Source organism: Erpetoichthys calabaricus, chromosome 3 (genome assembly GCF_900747795.2).
Source record: "Erpetoichthys calabaricus chromosome 3, fErpCal1.3, whole genome shotgun sequence".
Taxonomy (NCBI): domain Eukaryota; kingdom Metazoa; phylum Chordata; class Cladistia; order Polypteriformes; family Polypteridae; genus Erpetoichthys; species Erpetoichthys calabaricus.
In genome coordinates, this window is record NC_041396.2 from 79,129,607 (window position 1) to 79,150,808 (window position 21,202).

Consider the following 21,202-nt stretch of genomic DNA (forward strand, 5'->3'; position numbering starts at 1 on the left):
AGAAACAACATTGTTACGATGACCATTCTTCTCAAGCTTCTATTACTATTTCAAAACATCCCCATATATTAACAAATCATTTTTTAAGAAATACGACTCAATTATAACTTCATTTATTTGGAATTCGAAACAGCCATGCACCCAAAGGGTGACTCTACAACGATCTAAAGCAGAAGGGGGCATGGCACTACCTAACTTGCAGTTCTACAACTAGGCAGCAAATATACAAGCTATAATGAGCTGGACATTGACACAAATCAATGAATATACACAAGCCTGGTCTGCAATAGAAATGAGCTCTTGCAGTACTTCTTTAAATTCCCTGCTCTGTGCCTCAGTTAATACAAATTACCGTTAATATACTAATAATCCAATTGCCCTTCATTCTCTCAGATTATGGAACCAATGTAGTAAGCACTTTAAGACAGAGAAGCTTTTATCTGTTGCACCTCTCCGTGACAACCAGCTTTTTCAACCTCTCAAAAATATATACTTTTAAAGTTTGAAAAATGTCTGGGACTAAAACACTAAACAGATAATATCTTTGCATCGTACAAACAATTAGGCTTCAAATTCAACATTTCATCAACACAATTCTTCCACTACTTTCAAGCTAGAAACGTTACTAAAGAGAACCTGCCCAACTTTTCTCAATTTCCACCTTGTTCTATTGATCAGCTACTCAGATAGCACTTCTATAATTTATAAAAATATTTTAAAGTCCCTTTCTTTCAAAGTCTCTAAAGTACATTGGGGAAAGGATCCGTCACTTAGTATTTGAGAAAAGGAGTGGAAAGCAGTCATGCATACAATACACTCTAGCTCCATATGTGCAAAGCACTCAATCATTCAACTTAAAATATTTTATAGAGAACATTTATCTTGTTTAAAATTGTCCAAAATGTTTCCAGGGCAAGATTCAACCTGTGAACATTGCAATCTAATGGAGTGGTGGCTCTGAGGCTAGGGATTTGCACTGGCATTTGGAAGGTTGGCGGTTCGAATCCCGTAAATGTCAATAGGGACTCTGCTCTGTTAGGCCCTTGAGCAAGGCCCTTAACCTGCAATTGCTGAATGCTTTGAGTAGTGAGAAAAGCGCTATGTAAATGCAAAGAATTATTATTATTATTATAGCCTCACTGGGCCACATATTCTGGGCATACACCAAATGAACAACATTTTGGATAAAAATCTTTGCATGCCTATCAGACAGCCTCAGTGTCACAATCACTCCCAATCTATTAACAGCTGTGTTTGGTGCACTCCCAGGCAGGCTTAAAGTGGAGAAGGACAAACAAACTGTAATTGCCTTTACTATAATTCTAGCATGTAGACTTACTGTATCTTGCTCAACTGGAAGTATCCCACCCCACCTCTTTTAAGTCAGTTGGTAACTGATGTTCTATACTACTTGAAATTGCAAAAAATCAAATTCTCACTTAGAGGATCTGTTCATAGCTTTTTAAAAACATGGCAGGATCTAGTCAATAACATTTTAGAATAAGTTTCCACTTCATGGAAAAGAGTAGCTCTGGATGCTGGCTCTCCTCTCTTGCTCTTGGGTGGTGGTTGAATTTTGCTTTGTTTGTTTGCTTTGTTAAGTTTGACCTAATTGTTTAGAATGCTATGTACTTCTAACAAAAATTTAAATAAATAAATAAAAAGCAAGAATATCCATCCATCCATCCATCCATCCATTATCCAACCCGCTATATCCTAACTACAGGGTCACAGGGGTCTGCTGGAGCCTATCCCAGCCAACACAGGGTGCAAGGCAGGAAGCAAACCCCAGGCAGGGCGCCAGCCCACCACAGAAGCAAGAATATAAAACAATAAAATTCACAATTGATTCATAATTTCAAAACCCTTATTTTTGACTGTGAAATGAAGAAGCCTTTATCACTGAATGTTGCTCAATCATGATGTGGGTATCAACATTGAGGTTAAGAGATCTGGCCTAAAAATTGCACCATGAAAGCCTGAAAAAACTGGGTCATGAATTTGTTACTGTAAAACCCTCCCTGAAAAACGAAAAGTCAGAAACCCAGTGAATTTTACATTCTATTTAAAATCTAACGTTTTTGCTCAAAGCAAATTATCTCATTTATTTTTAGATGATAGATATAAGGCTTAATGCATCTTCACAGAGTTAGGGACACATCACTGTTTTTTTTCCAAGAAGTCACCAAAGAAAAACAAAACTTAAAGTTGAAATAATAAGCTGAAGTAGTAATAATAATTTTGAGATAATATGTAAAAGAATTCCAAAAGATCTGTTAAGATTTCCAGTTAAGTCCAAGTACATTTGTTCCTTAAAGGAGGAACCCAAATTCACTAAGGGGTATGTGCAAACATGTGATGTACCATGTTGACAATGTTGGCACTAATTTTGTGAAATGCAAAATGTAAAAAAATAGTAAATATATTTAAAATACTAATTGAAATATGATATTAGTGATTGTGGCTTCACTACTCACGTTTTGCAGGCTTATTTTCTTTACAAAATAGGAATACCACTGTGGTGCCACCACAATAGTTGATATGGCTGCACATGCAGCAGGGTTTTATCATACATGCATCTAGTTGTGTGCAACTGTGGATGCTTTGGTGAGTGAGTCTATTTTTAGAAAAGGTCTGAAGTAGTAAACGTAAGCTTTTACTGATGCTAATTAGTATAGTAATAGTCAGTCTTTGTGGCACTTTTCTTAAAATTTAATTTTGCCTATTCACGTTGATCATTTTTGCTCACTGAAGTCTAACATAGTTGTTTGTCTCAGTTCTTGTATGAGTATGTGTTTTGTGGATCTATTTAATTAAGTTGAATTCTTTGGATGCTGCTGTAGCTACATATGTCAAGGTATGCAAAGAAGATTCTTCTGGACTCAGCACAGAGGTGCTAATAAGATTCCCTTGCACAGATTAGCATCAGAACATGTTAAGAGATTATACAATATGTTATTCTTAATTTCTCTCAGACGCAATAATAAAAATTTATGTCAGTAGCATGTCTTTTTTACTCCTGTCATATAAGCTTTGACAATGAGGCATTTATGTTATGCCAGATCTTGAAAGAACTCCCTGTTCTAAATATGTATATCAGAATTATAATACTGATGTCATGAAAGCACCATAAAATGCAGAGCATGCAATTCCACATTTATACTTATGACGATTACTATTGGCCTTACATACCAGTGAACCAAGTAGTAAACTCTGCTGTTAGATCAACAAGAACTGAGGATATACAGTATTTTCTCTTGTCAGATTTTGCTTTCTTTTCATCCAATTGCACAGGGTTCGCCTTCAAGGTGCCCTATCGCTTTATCTTGCTTGTTTCATGTTATTAGAACATGTATATATGCTGCATTATATGCATACTTTTTGTGCGTGTATATGTCTGTTGGTCCATTGGTACTCTATTATTGCCACTGTTCTGAGGAGAAATGCAAGTAAGAATTTTATTGTACTATGTAATATGTACATAAGGCAATAAAGCTGAACTTCATTTTATTGCAAACTAGTAATTAAAATAGTGAAGTTCAAGTGTTCCATTTAGGAGTCAAATCCATTCAATCTATTAGTGGTTTAATTTTTGAAATGCTTAATATAATTGTTTCTTTGATTATTACAATGACCACAATAAAAGCATAATTCATTTTATTGCTCAATGTGTCTCCTCTAGTCAAACAGTAAATTTTATAGCACAGGGAAGCACCTATTGCCTAAAAGAGGTTTTAGAAAATTTGTTATCTCTGTTTTCTTCTCTTTTTTTCTTTTTTTGCCACTGGGGCCAATTTTCAAGGGCAATTACAAAACTGCCTTCTGATCCTTTCTCTCTTCATGACTAGATATGTTGTCATCTTAAGCTCTCCAAACAATTTCAAAAGACAGCAATAAGAGCATCTTCTTTAAATTTGTAATCATTACTTAAAATCTTACCTCAACATATACTGTAAACCCTTTCAAAAAATAAGTTTAAACAATTAGGATAACCATTATCAAACACCACTATAGCTCCTTATATGGCTTTAACTATTAATTATTATTATTATTATACTGTATATTGTAACCCAGCCACAGGGGATGCACAAACCAGTGTGTTTCTTCTTTCCGGTCCCAAGCCCGGATAAATGGGGAGGGTTACGTCAGGAAGGGCATCCTGTGTAAAAGTCTGCCAGATCAATATGCAGACAATGATACAAATTTCCATACCGGATTGGTCGAGGCCCAGGTTAAAAATGGCCACTACCAGTACTGTTAGCCAACAGGGTGCTGGCGGAATTTGGGCTACTGTTGGCAGAAGAAGGAGAAGAAGATAGGGGAGACGTGTCAGGAGGCAGAAGGACAGGAGGAAGGTAAAGAGAGTGGAACTTAGGGAAGGAACTTTAATGCTGGAAGTATGACTGGTAAGGGAAGAGAGTTAGCTGATATGATGGAGAGAAGTAAGATTCATATATTGTGCGTGCAAGAGACTAAAGGGAAGGGGAGTAAGGCCAGGTGGATCAGAGGTGGGTTCAAATTATTCTATCATGATATGGATGGGAGGAGAAATGGGGTAGGGATTATTCTAAAGGAGAAATATGTCAAGAGTGTTTTGGAGGTGAAAACAGCATCAGACAGAGTAACGATTATGAAGCTGGAAACTGAAGGTGTGATGATGAATGTTGCTACTGCATATGCCCCGCAAGTTGGGTGTTCGATGGATGAGAAAGAAGATTTCTGGAGTGAGTTGGATGAGGTGATGGACAGTGTACCCAAGGGACAGAAAGTGGTGATTGGAGCGGATTTCAATGGACATGTTGGTGAAGGGAACAGAGGAGATGAGGAGGTGATGGGTAGGTATGATTTCAAGGAGAGGACTGAAGAAGGTCAGAGGAATTTGGATTTTGCAAAAAGGATGGGCATGGCTGTGGTGAATACGTATTTTAAGAAGAGGGAGGAATATAGGGTGACGTACAAGAGTGGAGGAAGATGCACACAGGTAGATTATATCCTATGCAGAAGAGTCAATCTGAAGGAGATTAAAGACTGCAAAGTGGTGGCAGGGGAAAAGTGTAGTTAGGCAGCATAGGATAGTGGTTTGTAGGATGACGTTGGAGATCACAAAGAAGAGGAGGAGAGGGAGGACAGAGCAAAGAATCAAACAGTGGAAGTTGAAAAAAGAAGACTGCAAGGTTGAGTTTAGGGAGGAGGTGAGACAGGCACTGGGTGGCAGGGAAGAACTGCCAGACAGCTGGGAAACTGCAGCAGATGTAGTAAGGGTGACAGCAAGAAGGGTGCTTGGCATGACATCTGGACAGAGGAAGGAAGAAAAGGAAGAGGAGAGTATACAGAGGAAGAGGATGGCAAAGAAGAAGTGGGATAGTCAGAGAGATGCAGAAAGTAGACAAGAGTACAAGGAGATAAGGCACAAGGTGAAGAGAGAGGTGGCGAAGGCTAAAGAAAAGGTGTATGAAGAGTTGTATGAGAGGCTGAACACTAAGGTGGGAGAAAAGGACCTGTACCAATTGGCTACACGAAAGACCAAGCTGGGAAAGATGTGCACACAGGTTAGGGTGATAAGGGATTAAGATGGAAACGTACTCACAAGTGAGGAGGGTGTGTTGTGCAGATGGAAAGAGCACTTTGAGAAGTTGAGGAATGAAGAGAATGAGAGAGAGAGAGAGAGAAGGCTGGATGATGTGGAGATAGTGAATCAGGAAGTGCAACAGATTAGCAAGGAGGAAGTAAGGACAGCTATGAAGAGGATGAAGAATGGAAAAGCCATTGGTCCTGATGATATACTTGTGGAAGCATCGAGTTGTTTAGGAGAGAAGGCAGTAGAGTTTTTAAGCAGATTGTTTAATGGAATCTTGGAAAGGGGGATGTGCACAACTGTAGTAACTACAGGGGGATAAAATTGATAAGCCACAGTATGAATTTATGGGAAAGAGTAGTGAAAGCTTGGTAAGAGGGGAGGTGATGATTAGTGAGCAGTAGTGTGGTTTCATGCCAGGAAAGAGCACCACAGATGCAATGTTTGCTCTGAGTGTGTTGATGGAGAAGTATAGAGAAGCCCAGAAGGAGTTGTATTGCGTCTTTGTGGACCTGGAGAAAGCATATAACAGGGTGCCTCGAGAGGAGTTGTGGTATTGTATGAGGAAGTCAGGAGTGGCAGAGAAGTATGTAAGAGTTGTACAGGATATGTATGAGGGAAGTGTGACAGTGGTGAGAACTGCAGTAGGATTGACGGATGCATTCAACATGGAGGTGAGATTACATCAGGGATCGGCTCTGTGCACTTTCTTATTTGCAGTGGTGATGAACAAGTTGACAGACGAGATTAGACAGGAGTCCCCGTGGACTATGATGTTTGCTGATGACATTGTGATATGTAGCGAGATTAGGGAGCAGGTTGAAGAGACCCTGGAGAAGTGGAGATATGCTCTGGAGAGGAGAGGAATGAAGGTCAGTAGGAACAAGACAGAATACATGTGTGTGAATGAGAGGGAGGTCAGAGGAATGGTGAGGATGCAGGGAGTAGAATTGGTGAAGGTGGATGAATTTAAATACTTGGGATCAACAATTCAGAGTAGCAGGGATTATGGAAGAGAGGTGAAAAAGAGAGCACAGGCAGTGTGGAATGGGTGGAGAAGAGTGTCAGGAGTATTTGTAACAGATGGTTATCAGCAAGAGTGAAAGGGAAGGTCTACAGGACAGTAGTGAGACCAGCTAAGTTATATGGGTTGGAGACAGTGACACTGACCAGGAAGCAGGAGATGGAGCTGGAGGTAGCAGAGTTAAAGATGCTAAGATTTGCACTGGGTGTAATGAGGATGGATAGGATTAGATATAAGTACATTAGACGGTCAGCTCAAGTTGGACGGTTGGGAGACAAAGTCAGAGAGGTGATATTGCGTTGGTTTAGACATGTGCAGAGGAGAGATGCTGAGTATATTGAGAAGAGGATGTTAACAATAGAGCTGCCAGGTAAGAGGAAAAGAGGAAGGCCTAAGAGGAGGTTTATGGATGTGATGAGAGAGGACATGCAGGTGATGGGTGTGACAGAGCAAGATGTAGAAGACATTAAGATATTGAAGAAGATTATCCATTGTGGCAACCCCTAATGGGAGCAACCGAAAGAAGAAGATTATTATACAGTACAAGGTAGTCGTGCCCGTCAAGGACGGGCTGCAGGCGACTTTTATCAGTGTTGCAGGGTAAAAGTCATTAAGTGCAAAATTATTTGTACCATGATTAAATTTAGTAATAAAATGTTTTTTGTTATTTGTGCCACACGACGAATCGGGATTCGAACCCAGGTGGACAGTAGGTGGTGTTAGGTCCTAACTTTGTTCCGGTATCCGGGATCGAACCACCGACCAAGGGTATTGTGCACTCTACCACCTGAGCTGTATGGATCTTAGTTCCAAGGCTATAATAAACATAATGAAAGTTGTTTCTAGTTTAAGTCATGTATGAAAGTGTTACATGCCATAAAATGAACGACTTATCTTTATCAAAATAAAATTATGAATCATTAACACAATCAATGCATACTTAACGAATACGTAAACTATGTTTATTCAAGTATTTAGAGCACGACAAAGTTGATTACTGGAAGCAGCTCTTGCAGAGGCTCTTCAACGTGCGTCAGTGTTTCTTCGAAGTTGAGCTTGAATTTCAGATGCATTTGCTCGACTTTCTCGAGTTCGAATGCGATGTTGTTGACGCCTTGAATTTGCATCTTCCTCGTTTTCATGAAGTCTATTTTCTCGTAGTCTTTGTCGCTCTTGCTCTCTTCTTTCGACAATTTCACCTTCAGTTGCATTTAAACGATTCTCTCGTTGTCGTAAACGTTCTTGTTCTCTTCTCTCAACAATTTCAACTTGAGTTGCGTTTGACCGACTTTCTTGTTGTCGTTGCCGTTCATGTTCACGTCTTTCAGCAACTTCAATTTCAGTGGCAGTAGAACGTTTTTGTTGCAATTGCAGACGCTCAATTTCGTGAACCAATTGTGTTTGTTCTTCCGTGCGGTTGCTTCTGTAAGCTGCAACTCGTTGGCGTTCATTTTGTCTCTGCTGCGAGATTTGAACACTCTTTGCTGCTTGTCGTACTGCACGTCGCTGTTTATTCCAGTTTTTGTTCTTCAGTAAAAATTGTTTTTGGTTTCTTCGTTTTTGAAAATTCTTGAGGTGTAGTTTGAGCACTTGAAATATCCAAAATCTTATTTCTTTTTGCATTTTCGTCTTCTTCAGTCGAGTGACTTCCTTCAGCTTTTCTTTTAATCCGATTGGTCACTCGCTTCCCAGTGCTTCGTGTTTTATTTTGTTGTTGAGGCAAATGTGCAATATTCAAATTGTTTATGGTCTTTTCTTGGGTTTCTTCGTCATTAAAATGCAAGCTTGTTTCTTTTTTTGTTGGTTGGTCCAAATTTTCAAAATTCGTAGAATATCAGCCAATCAAAACACTGATGTAAACGTACCAACCAACCAACCAACAGACAGACATGCTGAAATATATATATAGATATTGTATAATATATATTATTATTATTATTAATTAAAAGACTGTAAATGCTATCTTAGCTGAAGCCAGATCTCAGAAGCAGAGGTAGAAACATAAAACTGAAAAGAATAGTCAGACTAAGCAAGTATCAAAATACCAAAGAGACAAAATTAGCAAAATGTAAAGGGCAAAAGAAACTCAAAGTAGTAAGTACAAGTAGTAATACTTTTAGTAATAGCTTAGTCAAAACCTCAAAATAGTTTTTTAAAGATTCTTTTCTGCTCCCAAAGTAATTTCTTAAATGGTGTAAGCTTAAGTAAACAACTACTGTTATGTCACTTTTAACTTTTAACACAGCAAGCAACTCAGATGTACAAAGAGTATATTATGAAAAGGACAAATTTAAAAGTGTGTTTCAGCAGTGTTTAAAATGTTCAACAGTACTAGCCTGACGAATGTCTATTTAAATAACACTATACAGATATTTGGTGGAGAAAAGCAAATTGTTGCCTTAAGTGTTTGTTTATGCTTCTCTCTCAAAATACTAAGTGAGCTAGAGTTTGAACATGTGAGTTTATTGTGTTTTGGAGTTGAGACTGGTGGTTTATATCAGTCTGCATTATATCCGTCCAGTAATTAATTTTAATCTACCAATGAATCTTTAACTTCTGCTACATGCATGAGTACTGCAATATCACTTTTCTAGAAAAAAAATTTATATTTTCTCATACAACAACTTTCAAAACATGCCATACAATGCCCACTTGAATGGCACCAGGGATTACATGTGAAAGTAAGTAGCTTCTCTGTCATTTAGCCAATCAGAGAATGTTTTATGTGCTAAATTAAACTTGTGACGAAGATACAGGTGATTTTATAAAGTAAATGCAAAATAAAGTTTTCAGGGTAACAAACACAGAATTTCAACAGCACTGAGGTGTTAATGCTTGCTCAAAATAATAAAAAAAACATTAACTATTCCTTATTTTTACCATCATGGCTTCTGTTCAGATATTGCTTATAATTTTGCATTCCATGAAAACTGCAACATTGAAGATTATTTTATATGACATTTAAAACAGAAAGGAATCAAATGCAAAATTTAATTCAAAGGGAATAACATATTCTAGCAGCCTAAACAAAGTTTTTCTCTGAAACAGAAGATATGTTGCAGTTGTACACATGTAAACAACAATTTTGTGTTTAAATAAGAAATTCTTTACACTTTCAGTTTTCAAAACTTACAATAATACAATCTAAACATATAAAACCTAATCTTCTTACTATGTGATTTGATGCCTCTTTTGATTTGGTGTTTTAGTTTTACTGTTGTTGTGAACCATCCTTCAGTTTGTTTAGTGTTACGAATAATCATTTGTTGCCATTTGTGTTAAAATAAATATTGATTTAACAATCATACTTTACATGTTTAGATCAGTTAAAGCAAGATAATAACCAAATTCCACTGAAACATTTTGTTTCCGAGACAAAATGGGTGAGGTCTTAATTCAACAACCAGTGAGGTAAGAAGATAGCCAAACAAACTAGAAGGTTTTAGCTGTACCTCGTAACCAGTTTATTACACTAGTGCCACTTTAGTACAAAAAAATCAGTTCCAAAGGGTTTCAAAGTTTTGAACAAATATGGTAGGAAAAATATTATGATTCATTACCTCTTCGCACGTTGTAGGGAAAGGTCTTCCATTATGCTTAGCAATTATTTTGGCTATTCTGATTGCTTCTTTGTTCTTTTTGCACATTAGCAACCACCTTGGAGATTCTGGAAGAAACCTTAAAAACACATGACATTAATATTGAGCTTGGAAAGTTTAATTTCTAAGATGGTTAATTTAAGTATAGGCACCAAGTTCTATGCTTTCTACACCACTGAGTTCGAAGTCCCCAGAAGGCTTGTGCTGAAAGGAGTGGAGCTATCTCTCTCCTAATGATGCATCCATCCCTCAGTAGCTACTGTACATGCAGTTGTTTGACAGGGACATGAAGGCACTTACAGTACTTAAATACTTCCTGCTGCAATGTTTTTCTGCACATAATGTAACATTTCCACAGGTCATGCTTACCTTGCTGTCCTGGATTCAAATGCATTTTATCAGACCTTCACTAACTTCTGATAAAATGTTTAAAAGTTCATTGTCAGTGAGCCTTCCCTGGCAGAGATACAGTCCTGACTCATGCATAGCACATGCTCTATGTCTGTTTCTAAGAATTCATCAACATGCAGGTACTTGCACATAAATCACTGAAGTTCCTGTCTATATTATGTAATCCAGAAAATGTTGTGAATCTCCATGGAACCTTTGAAGCTGGCTTTCCGTCTACACATATGCATCACTTCTCTATGGCTTTTATAAAGACAGTCAAGTAAACTACTTTCCCTCTTAACCATTGATTATACTGTAATGTTTTACCTTCTTTTGTCCAGAATTTAATTTGTAATACTGTTCATTAAAAGCAGCATTATATTAAAAGACAATGACAGACATGTTCTGCGGCTGCTGTGAGTAACATTTAAAATGAGGATGTCACATGTTCACTGTTTTCTGTAATATTTTTATTTCCTCTTGAGTTAATTAACTTTCTTTTGAGATCTTGTATTTTTTGTAATGTTTGTTTTATTGCTGTCTCTAATTTAACTTTTACTTTGTTCTCTAGTTTTTTTAAGACTTAGTTTTATTTTATTGTTATATTTTAGTTCTGTTATAATGCCATCTTCTTTTTTGTGACTTTGTTGCTAAGACACAGTAGCCTGTTTTCAAGGTCTCGTCTCCAAGAAGTCACATCACATGACATCATCAGCAGAACAGTATTTAAGCTGGCATTAGACGTCAGTCATTATCCAAGTTTGTTCCAAGTTTGTGGGTACAAGTTTAAAACCTTTTGTCTGTACTGTTTTTATTGACTCTCTGGTAATAGATGTACTTCAGTCCTTTGTCACATTAATATTTGTCTTCCTGATTTTCATCCTCAACAGAGTTGCTTAGTTTTGGCTTAATCTCAAGGAGCCTCATGTATAAACGGTGCATACACACAAAAATGTTGTGTAAGCCTGTTTCCACGCTCAAATCGCAATGTACAGTATAAAACCTAAACTTGGCATAAAGCCACGCACATTTTCATGATAACTCCAACCCTGGCGTGCACAAGTTCTCAGCTCGGTTTTGCAAACTGGCGGCACCCAGCGTCAAAACAGTGCTTTTGCACCAGTGTGGTTTCCCTTTCTTTTTAGATCCACATCCCTGATGTGGCTTTATCAAATACACTGAAATTAACTGCATATTGTTCATTAGTTTAAGGCATCTGATTGTAATTAACCTGTAACAATATAATGGTCCACGGAATGCCCAAACTATTCCAAATACCATAGCTGCTTTAGCATTGTTACTCTCACTGCACCTTCTTTTTCTTCTTTCAGCTGCTCCCATTATGGGTTGCCACAGCGGATCATCTTTTTCCATATTACTCTCACTGCACCACTCGGAGTATTTATATCACTGTATCTGAGTGTGGAATCACAGATCTACAGCAGCTGATCAGAAAGAGAATTATCGGTATACAGCATCAAGCACACGCTGCCCCAGCCACGCTGCCTATTTGAACTGCTCTCATGCGACAAACGCTTCAGAGCCTTTCCTGTACTGACCTCGCAGTTCATAAACAGTTTCATCCCAAGAACTATAAATGCACTCAATCAGTCCATCAAGTGCTCCTTGTAGAACGCTTTGCACTTATAAGTACAATTACCTCACTGTAAACTTGCGATACAGTTATAATATTGCACAACCTGCGCCACTTTATAAAGCACGTATTTACATATGATGACGATATCATTTTTAAGATGAAATGCAGCAAAATATGTTTATTACATTATACAAATAAAATGTTAACGTCATTTAAATAATCTGTATTGTTAATAATTAAACATGTGAGGAAACAGTGGCGCAGCGCTAGCTACTTCAGGGATTGTTCCTGCCTCACGCTGTATTCTTGCTGGGGCTGGCACAACACTGGATGGATAGATGGATAGAACAATTAAACATGTACTACGAAGATATTTCAATGTTCCTTAAAAGTTTTGAAGAATCAGAGTTCTAAGCTTACAGATGGCTTAACAGCTACTGTATTACAGAGCTGATTGTGTGGCAATTGGTTACTTGGAGAAAGAAAAGGAAGGACAGGAATTGGGGGTTATTATGTTTGAAAGAGACAGTACTGATGCAATAAATTATTTCATCGAAGGTCATGCACGGTGAAGCTAGCATTTTGCAGGAGGCAGGAACAATCTGTGGACGAGGCATCTATTCATCATTATCACTGCGCTACCATGTTACCATGTTTAATAACCTGTTTTAATTCCTATCATCATGAAAATGATATCAAGTATACATCTCAGTATTTTAATTATTCAGAGAGCTGTAATATCACGAATGTAATGAATTCTGTGTCCTGTCGGAGGAAGAGAAAGCCCGTTTAAGAAGCACGTAGTGATTTACACACATAGAGCACATAGAACACATACAAAACAAAGCATTTAACATGCTACTTTAGCTACGATGGTATTTGAGAAATTAGTAAATGAAACGATTTAAAGATGAAGTTTATGATGTTCTACTTTAATGACAAAATAAACTATGTGATTGAAGTGGAAATTTGGAGATTAAAGTTGGCATTTTGAGCTTTTTTCTCACTGTGTCCCTATTTTTTTTTCTTTTCTCTGTACCCTAATAAGCTTTCATATGACAGTCAGACGGAAAGCTACGACTCGCCTTTTCACGGCAACTTTCATATCTGACCGCTTCTTTTTTATTTCAGGCACTGTGCATCTTTGTGAACTTGAGCTTGACACTCTGTCACTCGATCAACTTCATTTTGTTTATAATATCACTGTTTAAACCAACAAATAGTAAGTTTTTCCTTGCCTCCACTTGGTATTCGCTGAAATTCTTCTGTTTTCCCCCGTGCTTTTGCCATTGTCTTTTCACAGAAGGCTGAGCTTAAGGGCTATTTATATTGATTTCCATATTCAAAGAGGTGTAATTCTGGGAGGAGTTGGGGTGGGACAGCAGGCGCGTGCACGTGCATTACTTTTCACTCTGACCGAGATTTATGTAGCGGAAGAATGTGGAAGCTGGCGTTCACACAGATTTATTCATCTGGATTTTTTTTATGTGTACGCACATTTCTGCTTTTATCCATACGCCATGTTATAGTGTGAATTTTACACATGGCGTTATACATGAGGCCCCTGGTCTTTCTTTCCTTGCCTTTGTAGCCTCCAAATTATTCAACATCACTTGCAGAACATTTGCATATTAAGATGAGCACAAGGCCCAAGAATAATTAAGTTTATAACAGCAGCATAACTTCAAATTGCAAAGGTGCTGTAGCCATTGGAAGCAGGAATTCATTCTCACCGAGATGTTATGTACGGTAGTTAATTAAATATTGCAACTTATCACCAACAGTCAACTTGGCTGATTTTGAATTGTAGAAAAACAAAAAAATTGAAGGGTATGAACACTGTCCAAAGTTCAAGGCTACAGGATTTTCTATTGGACTAATAATGTTGACAGTACTAATAGTTTGATATACTATTAATGTTTATTGTAACAACTTTCAACAAAATGTATGTTAAAAAAAAAACATTGTTATTATGAGATTCACCCTTTATGGAACTCTGCTTAGAAACTAGATCAGTAGCACAGTGCCAAAACTAAAGCATGCAGGGCAATTGCACAAAATGGAGGTTGAGATCAGAATCTGATGACCAACTTAACAGAGATATAAAGCACTGTGCTAATAATGCAAAAACACTGTCAGATGGAAAATACTTGGAGAAAACTGCATCATAACTAGGCATAAGCAGTGAAGATGCAATCAGTAAGATAAAAGTAGTTATAATGATTGGCCTATGGAAATAAAGGCAACAGAAAAATTCTGTAAGGAAATTATTTAAAAAACATAGAAACAAAGGAAAATGTTAGTAACATAAGCAAATTTTTAATTATGAGCTGGGCTAATAAAAAGTGAGCTTTTTAAAATAACAATCACAACCATTTTTTCCTTAGAACAAAATATAAAAATTTGACTAAATTTATGTATTTAAAATATTATGTTTCAAACACCATTACATTTTGCATTTTGATTTGTGTTTTTGTGGTTTTTTCTCTAAAAGCTGATATATAAAATAAACAGTGATTTGTTGAGTGATGCAATTTTTGCTTAACTAATGTTTATACAACTGATTTGTCAATAGTAACTAATGAATTATGAAATAAAGTGAAAGGACTGCTTTTTTACAAGAAAGAGGTTTACATAAGACAATGTATTCCTAGATGTGTTCTCAGTCTCAAGAGTGACTGACTACTTCCTCATTGTTAACATTTAGTGATACACTCACTTAACTAAAAAAAAGTTCAAAACCAAAGGAACTGATCACTGACTGTAAAAACTAACAACTACAGTATTTGAAATGGATGCTTTGCGTTACCTATATAAAAACTACAGCAAAAGTTCTCTTCAGGTCTTAAGGCTGTGAGAAATGTTCCTTTCTACTGGCCATGGGATTTTCTGATTGAAAATGGAAGGAAGAAAAATATACTGTACCAGTAGTAGAGCAATAAAATGAACGTTGGTAAACTGATGGCAAGATTCAGCATCTTCCAGGAAGGAATGATGTAAGCAATTCCAGGTAGAATAATGATTCCAACAGTGAACAGTATCTGTGCCATGATGCCCACAATTCTCCTGTAGTTTGCACCAACAATTTCTGCAACTAGTTAATGAACAAAAAGCAATTTAATAACTAGCTCATCTTGTGATGGCAATGCAAAAATTATACTGGTGTTCATCTTCAAGTAACAAGATGTCTAAAAGAGTACCTCTTAAAGAACTGAGTCCACTTTCACACAGAAGATCTCAGTCATATAAAATGGAACTTATTCTGCCTCAGAAGAAATATGTTTCCCTGCTAAAGCTAAGCTCAGTTTAGTGTATACCAAGCTATATTAGTTAAGAGGGCCAATCATATTTTCACCAAATTCATGTAATGCATAAGTGTCACTTTTAAGCACCAGGGCTTAGTGGAGTCTGCTTTGCTCTTCTGGTATCCTGCTTCACTAAATGAATCACAGTCTTACACAGAGATATTCAGTTTCATCTAAAGTAGTTCACTTTACCAGAGATGAGTCCACTTTCACCTACAGGCACTGTCACCCAAAAGAGTATTGTGCTGTCCAGTGTAACAGAAAGCAACCAAGTGTAGTCCACCATCATCCAGTAAGAACCAGTTTAGCGTTGAATTTCCTGTTCTACCTTTTATATTACCTGTTCTAAACTGTTTTCTTCTGGGAGAATAACACCAGGTCAGGGGATGCCAAACACCCAAACATATTGACCAAGAAGATCAGCTACACTATAGGACTAACTTTGGCCTCAAAATCAGAGGAGCTTGGGACTAATGCTCCCTATCCTCTACACAACATATTGTAGTGGAGCAGCTTTAGTCACCACAGTGTGCTATGAGGTGCTACTAGGACTCTTTTTCACCAGTAGCCATCAGATAATATAATGACTCTTTATCACATAAATCTTTACCCTAGGCAGTTATAATAGACACACTGGCACAGAGACAATATTCCTAAATACTATTACATCATTTTTATTATGTTGAATATATAATTCTGGGACTTGCACTTATGTAATAGTAATTTACTAGTTATCTGTTGTGGCACCCGGACGGGGTTCACGCCTGGCAGGGACGCCCAGGAGGACAGGAGGAGAGCTCATTCCTCCTCCAGAACGCGAGGGGGCGTCCACCCTGGTTGTATTGGGGGCCATGGGTACAGAGCTTGGAAGCTCTACCCTGTAGGGGCCCGTGGCACCCGGAGGTGCTGGGGGGAAGAGAAGAAGGGACACCCGGAGTGCTTCCGGGTACACAGCCGACACTTCCGCCACACTGGGGAGTGCCAGTGGAAGATTGCCGGGGAGCACCTGGAGCACATCCGGGTGTGTATAAAAGGGGCCGCCTCCCTCCAGTCATTGACAAGAGTCGGGAGGAAGAAAGATGATGTCGGGATGACGGCAAGGAGGCGGCCTGAAGAGAGAGAAGGCATTGTGGTGTGGCCAGGACTTTGGGGTCTTTGGGGTTTGTGAGCACAATAAAGACCTTGTAAATACTGTAAATAAACGTGTGTTGGGTGACATGAGCGTGTCTGCCTGTCTGTGTCCGAGCCAGTCTCCACACTGTCAATCTATGTATCTATTTTGGCACAGTTCTAATCAATTAAGTCAAGTATATTTCAGTGCACTTAAATTTCACTTACGAAGTCTGTCTAACATTGAGAATCCCAGTTACATGCAAGTAGTAAACAACGTAACTCTTTCCACATCACCCAGCATATCCCAGTTTCTCATAGTAGAGCTCAGTATGCTGCTCAATCAGAAAGTATTCAGGCCCCTGCACTTTTTCCATATTTTACTGTTGCAGTGTTATGTTAAAATTGTTTAAACTATTATTTTTTTCCTCATCAAGAAACACTCAATTCCTAACAGTGACAAAGCAAAAACAAGATATTAGGGAGTTTTATAAAAACTGAATTATAACATTGACACAAATATTCAGACCCTTTGTTGACACTTTAAATCTTGCCCAGTTACATTCCATTCTATTGACCATCAATGAGATGTTTCTATACCTTGTTTGGAGTCCACTTGTACTAATTTCAATTGACTGGATGTAATCCCACAGCTGACAATGTGTACCAGATCAAAAACCAAGCCATGAGATGAAAGGAATAGTCTGTAAAGAAAGGATTGTGTCAAGGCACAGATCTGGAGAAGGCAATAAAAAATGCCAGCAGCGTTGAAGCTTCCCAAGAGCACAGTAGCCTCCATAATTCTTAAATGACAGAAAACTTGAACAACCATAACTTTTCCTACGGTTGGATCAGACTAATCAGACTGAACAACTGATGGAGAAGTTAAGAGAGGTGACTGAGAACCTGATGGCCACTCTGACTGAGCTCCCGAAAATTTGTGTGGACATGACAGAAACTTCCAGAAGCACAATAATCACTGCAACACTCCACTGATCTGAGCTTTATGGCAGAGCTGCCAGATATAAGCCTCTCCTCAGTAAAAGATACATGAAAGCCCACTTGGGGTTATTAAAAAGGTGCCTAAAGCACTACCAGATTGTGAGAAATCAGATTCTCTGGTTTAATGAAACCAAGATTGAACTATCTGGCCTCAGTTCTAAGCGTCATTTCTGGAGGAAACCAGGCACCGTTCGTCATCGTTGTAATGCTATTCCAACAGTGAAGCATGGTGATGGTTTAAGGTTGTTTTTCAGCAACAAGGGACTGGCAGATAATTCAAGGTAGAGACAGAGTTGAATGGAGCAAAGTACAGAGATATCCTTAATGAAACCTGCTCCAAAGCACTCTGGACTTCAGAAGGCTTACCATCCAACAGGACAATGACCCTAAGCATAAAGCAATTACAACACAGGAGTTCTTTAGGGACAACTCTATGAATGACCTTGAGTAGCCCGGCTAGAGCCTAGACTTGAATCCAACTGAATATCTCTGGAAATACTTGTGAATAGCTGTTCATTGATAGCCTTCTTTCATTCTGAAAGAGCTTTACAGGATCTGCAGAGAAGAATGGCAGAAACCCCCCAAATCCAAGGCTGTGAAAAGAAGACTCCATGTTGTAATCGCTGCCAAATGTGCTTCAAATGGGGGCTGAGTAAATGGTCTGAATACTTGAAATAGCATAAGATTTCAGTTTTTTTAATTTTAATAAACTTACAAACACAAAATTCTCTCTTCACTTTGTCATTCTGAGGTACTGAGTGTTGCTTGATGAGGGAAAAAATGAATTTATATTATTTCAGCATAAGATTGTATCATAACAAAATGTGAAAAAAGTGAAAGGGTTTGAATAAACTCTAAATGAGCTGTATTAACAAGTTGTTCTGGTACATCTTAAGTTTCAACAGGTAACATTTTACAGTCCATTTTCACCAATGCAGTACAGTCTAAATGTGTTGCCGCATTTCAATGAAATCCTGTCAGATTAATTAGTTCAGAAAATAAGCAATGCATTATAAATTACAAATGTTTAATATCCCAGCCATTTGCTTATACTGTGTTTAACTCATGTGGAAGTGTATCACCTAGCCACACAGGTGTAGCATATTATTTATCAATATTTCTGACTTTAATCCTGGGTCATAAGTAATATCACTGCTTGTTGACTGTATAACCCTGAATTCTCAGTGATTTTCTGCACTTTTTTCATTTGATTACACTTACTCTGCATTTATGTGTCACATACTTTAAGCCTTACCAAGTACATTTGAGGCCATCCATACTCCTTTTGCAAAAAAGCCCTGAAGAATGCGAAAAAACTGCAATAAGATGTAGTTTGGTAAAAAAGATACAATAACACTTGAAACAGCCAGTCCAAAAGTTGAGATGAGGAAACAGAATTTCCTTCCATATCTGAAAAAGTAGTGAGGGTAAAAGGGAGACAACAGTCAGTGCAACTAAAAGCATACTACACTGAGGTTGCATTCATAATAAAAAGGCATGAACAAACTCTTTGGTCCTGTTGTATAAATATATGCCTTATAACTGAAGATACATCTTCAATCAACTATACTCTTCCACACAGAAGCGGCTTCATTACTGAGCATATAACTCTTCTGTTAGCAAAGTTTTACTTGATGTCCACCATCCAAAAGATAAACTCTACTTGTCTCAGTATTGACAAATACAGAGAGGAGTAACTTCTTTGTTCTCCGGATAGTGTTCTAGAGCTCATATTAGTAAAACACTGTTAAAACTCTGCTTACCTGTCTGCCACATAACCTGTGAGAACGGCCCCTATCAAGTATCCTACTGACAGTGAAGACTGGGTCCACTCCAACTTCCAGGAGTCTGTGCACACAAGATTAAACTGGAAAAAAAAGAAAGAAATGAGACACCACCACAATCACCAACATAAGGCTTCTGAACACTTTCCCAGCAGACAGCAGAAAGTGTCTATCTTAACTGTATCTTCATCCTTCCATCCATCCAACCCACTATATCCTAACTACAGGGTCACGGGGGTCTGTTGGAGCCAATCCTAGCCAACACAGGGCAGGAAACAAACCCTGGGCAGGGCGCCAGCCCACCGCAGGGCGCACACACACACACTAGGGACAATTTAGAATTGCCAATGCACCTGACCTGCATGTCTTTGGACTGTGGGAGGAAACCGGAGTACCCGGATGAAACCCACGCAGACAGCATGTAAACTCCATGCAGGGAGGACCCGGGAAGTGAACCCGGGTCTCCTAACTGCGAGACAGCAATACTACCACTGCGCCACCATGCCTCCCTATGTGTATCTTGATTTTGCTAAATGGTATATGTCTGTGTGTAAATATAAATTAGGAGGTCTTAGGAGAAGAACCAGTACTACATACAATTCAAGAGTGCGCTCACGGAACTCATGGTTTAGTCAGCATCTCAGAATATCATGATGCTTTCGATCTCAACTTATTTGATTATTATTAGCCTATTTTATATTACATTGACAATTAAAGCATTTAGATATTTTTCAGTTCAATTTCACTTGACATAACAATCTAATATCCCATTGAAGGTGGGTTACTAGAGTGAAAAGTTTGCTTCATTGTTTTATCCCAACTCCCCTCAACCCTGATCAGGACATGCTACAATAGAAAATGGATTAAGTTATAAAATTTCATTCCACCCTATGTCCCTTAAACTCTGCAACTCAAGAAATGTCTCACCAGGAAATGCTTTATTTTTGGGTAGAAATGGGGACAGAATCCCTAATTTACTATCTTGTTGCACTTTTAATGGATGATGCTGTTCATGAAGGTCTGAAGACTGTTTCTGACTTATATAGTTTATTTACTTATATAATTTAATAGGGGGCTCTGCCCCCTGCTCGCTTCACTTGCCAGCCCCCGGGTTTGGTTAAGAGGATATACAATTTAAGGAGCTTGTTATTTTCTTGGGAATTGTTGCATATGCATTATTTTCACTTTTACTTTAAAACTTCAGTTAAAACAATATTTGGAATTAACTTTTCTTCAATATCGCATTGAATTTTGATTCCGTGTTTGGATTTACATTGTGGCAACACAATGTATAACTTCCCGTGAGTGAATATTGTTTCTTTCTCTCCAATAAATAAACCGACTTTTTCGAATCTTTGTCCTTGTGATTTGTTAATTGTCATAGCAAAAGCTATTCTCAAAGGAAGGGCATATTAAGGTCTCCTTTTGTGTTATTTTATGTTATTCGCGGAATATGTACTACATTACCTTTCTTGTCACCTGTTAAAATTTTACATGTTAGAATTGTTCAACCAATTTTTAATACAACTAATATTGTTCCATTGCATAGTCGATCACTCATACATAAATTACGCAATAACATTGCGATACATCTTTCTTTCAACAGTAATTTGGCTGGTGGAAGACCGGACAGTGTTAACGCTTGAAGATATTCTGTGTTATATTGTAAATTGATGTTTTCATCTTCCGCACAATCAACACCAACTGCTTCAGCATAGTCTATTGATACGCATTTAATCAATTTGCCGTGTAACCGATCAACAATTTTCGCATTAATTCATTTGACTTCATCGTTTCTCACTGCCATATTTAGATG

General features: G+C 37.9%; 1 protein-coding gene across 1 annotated transcript in view; it reads right to left on the bottom strand.

Moving 5' to 3' along the window:
• slc22a2 (solute carrier family 22 member 2) overlaps window positions 1–21,202 on the bottom strand; it is a 71,992-nt gene that overhangs the window by 34,853 nt on the left and 15,937 nt on the right. Inside the window, exons 2-5 of the mRNA XM_028796961.2 lie at window positions 19,366–19,469; window positions 18,858–19,012; window positions 15,111–15,279; window positions 10,160–10,277 (exon numbers count right to left, since the gene is read on the bottom strand). Coding sequence (XP_028652794.2) covers window positions 10,160–10,277; window positions 15,111–15,279; window positions 18,858–19,012; window positions 19,366–19,469 — 546 coding nt within the window. The remainder of the gene's footprint in view (window positions 1–10,159; window positions 10,278–15,110; window positions 15,280–18,857; window positions 19,013–19,365; window positions 19,470–21,202) is intronic.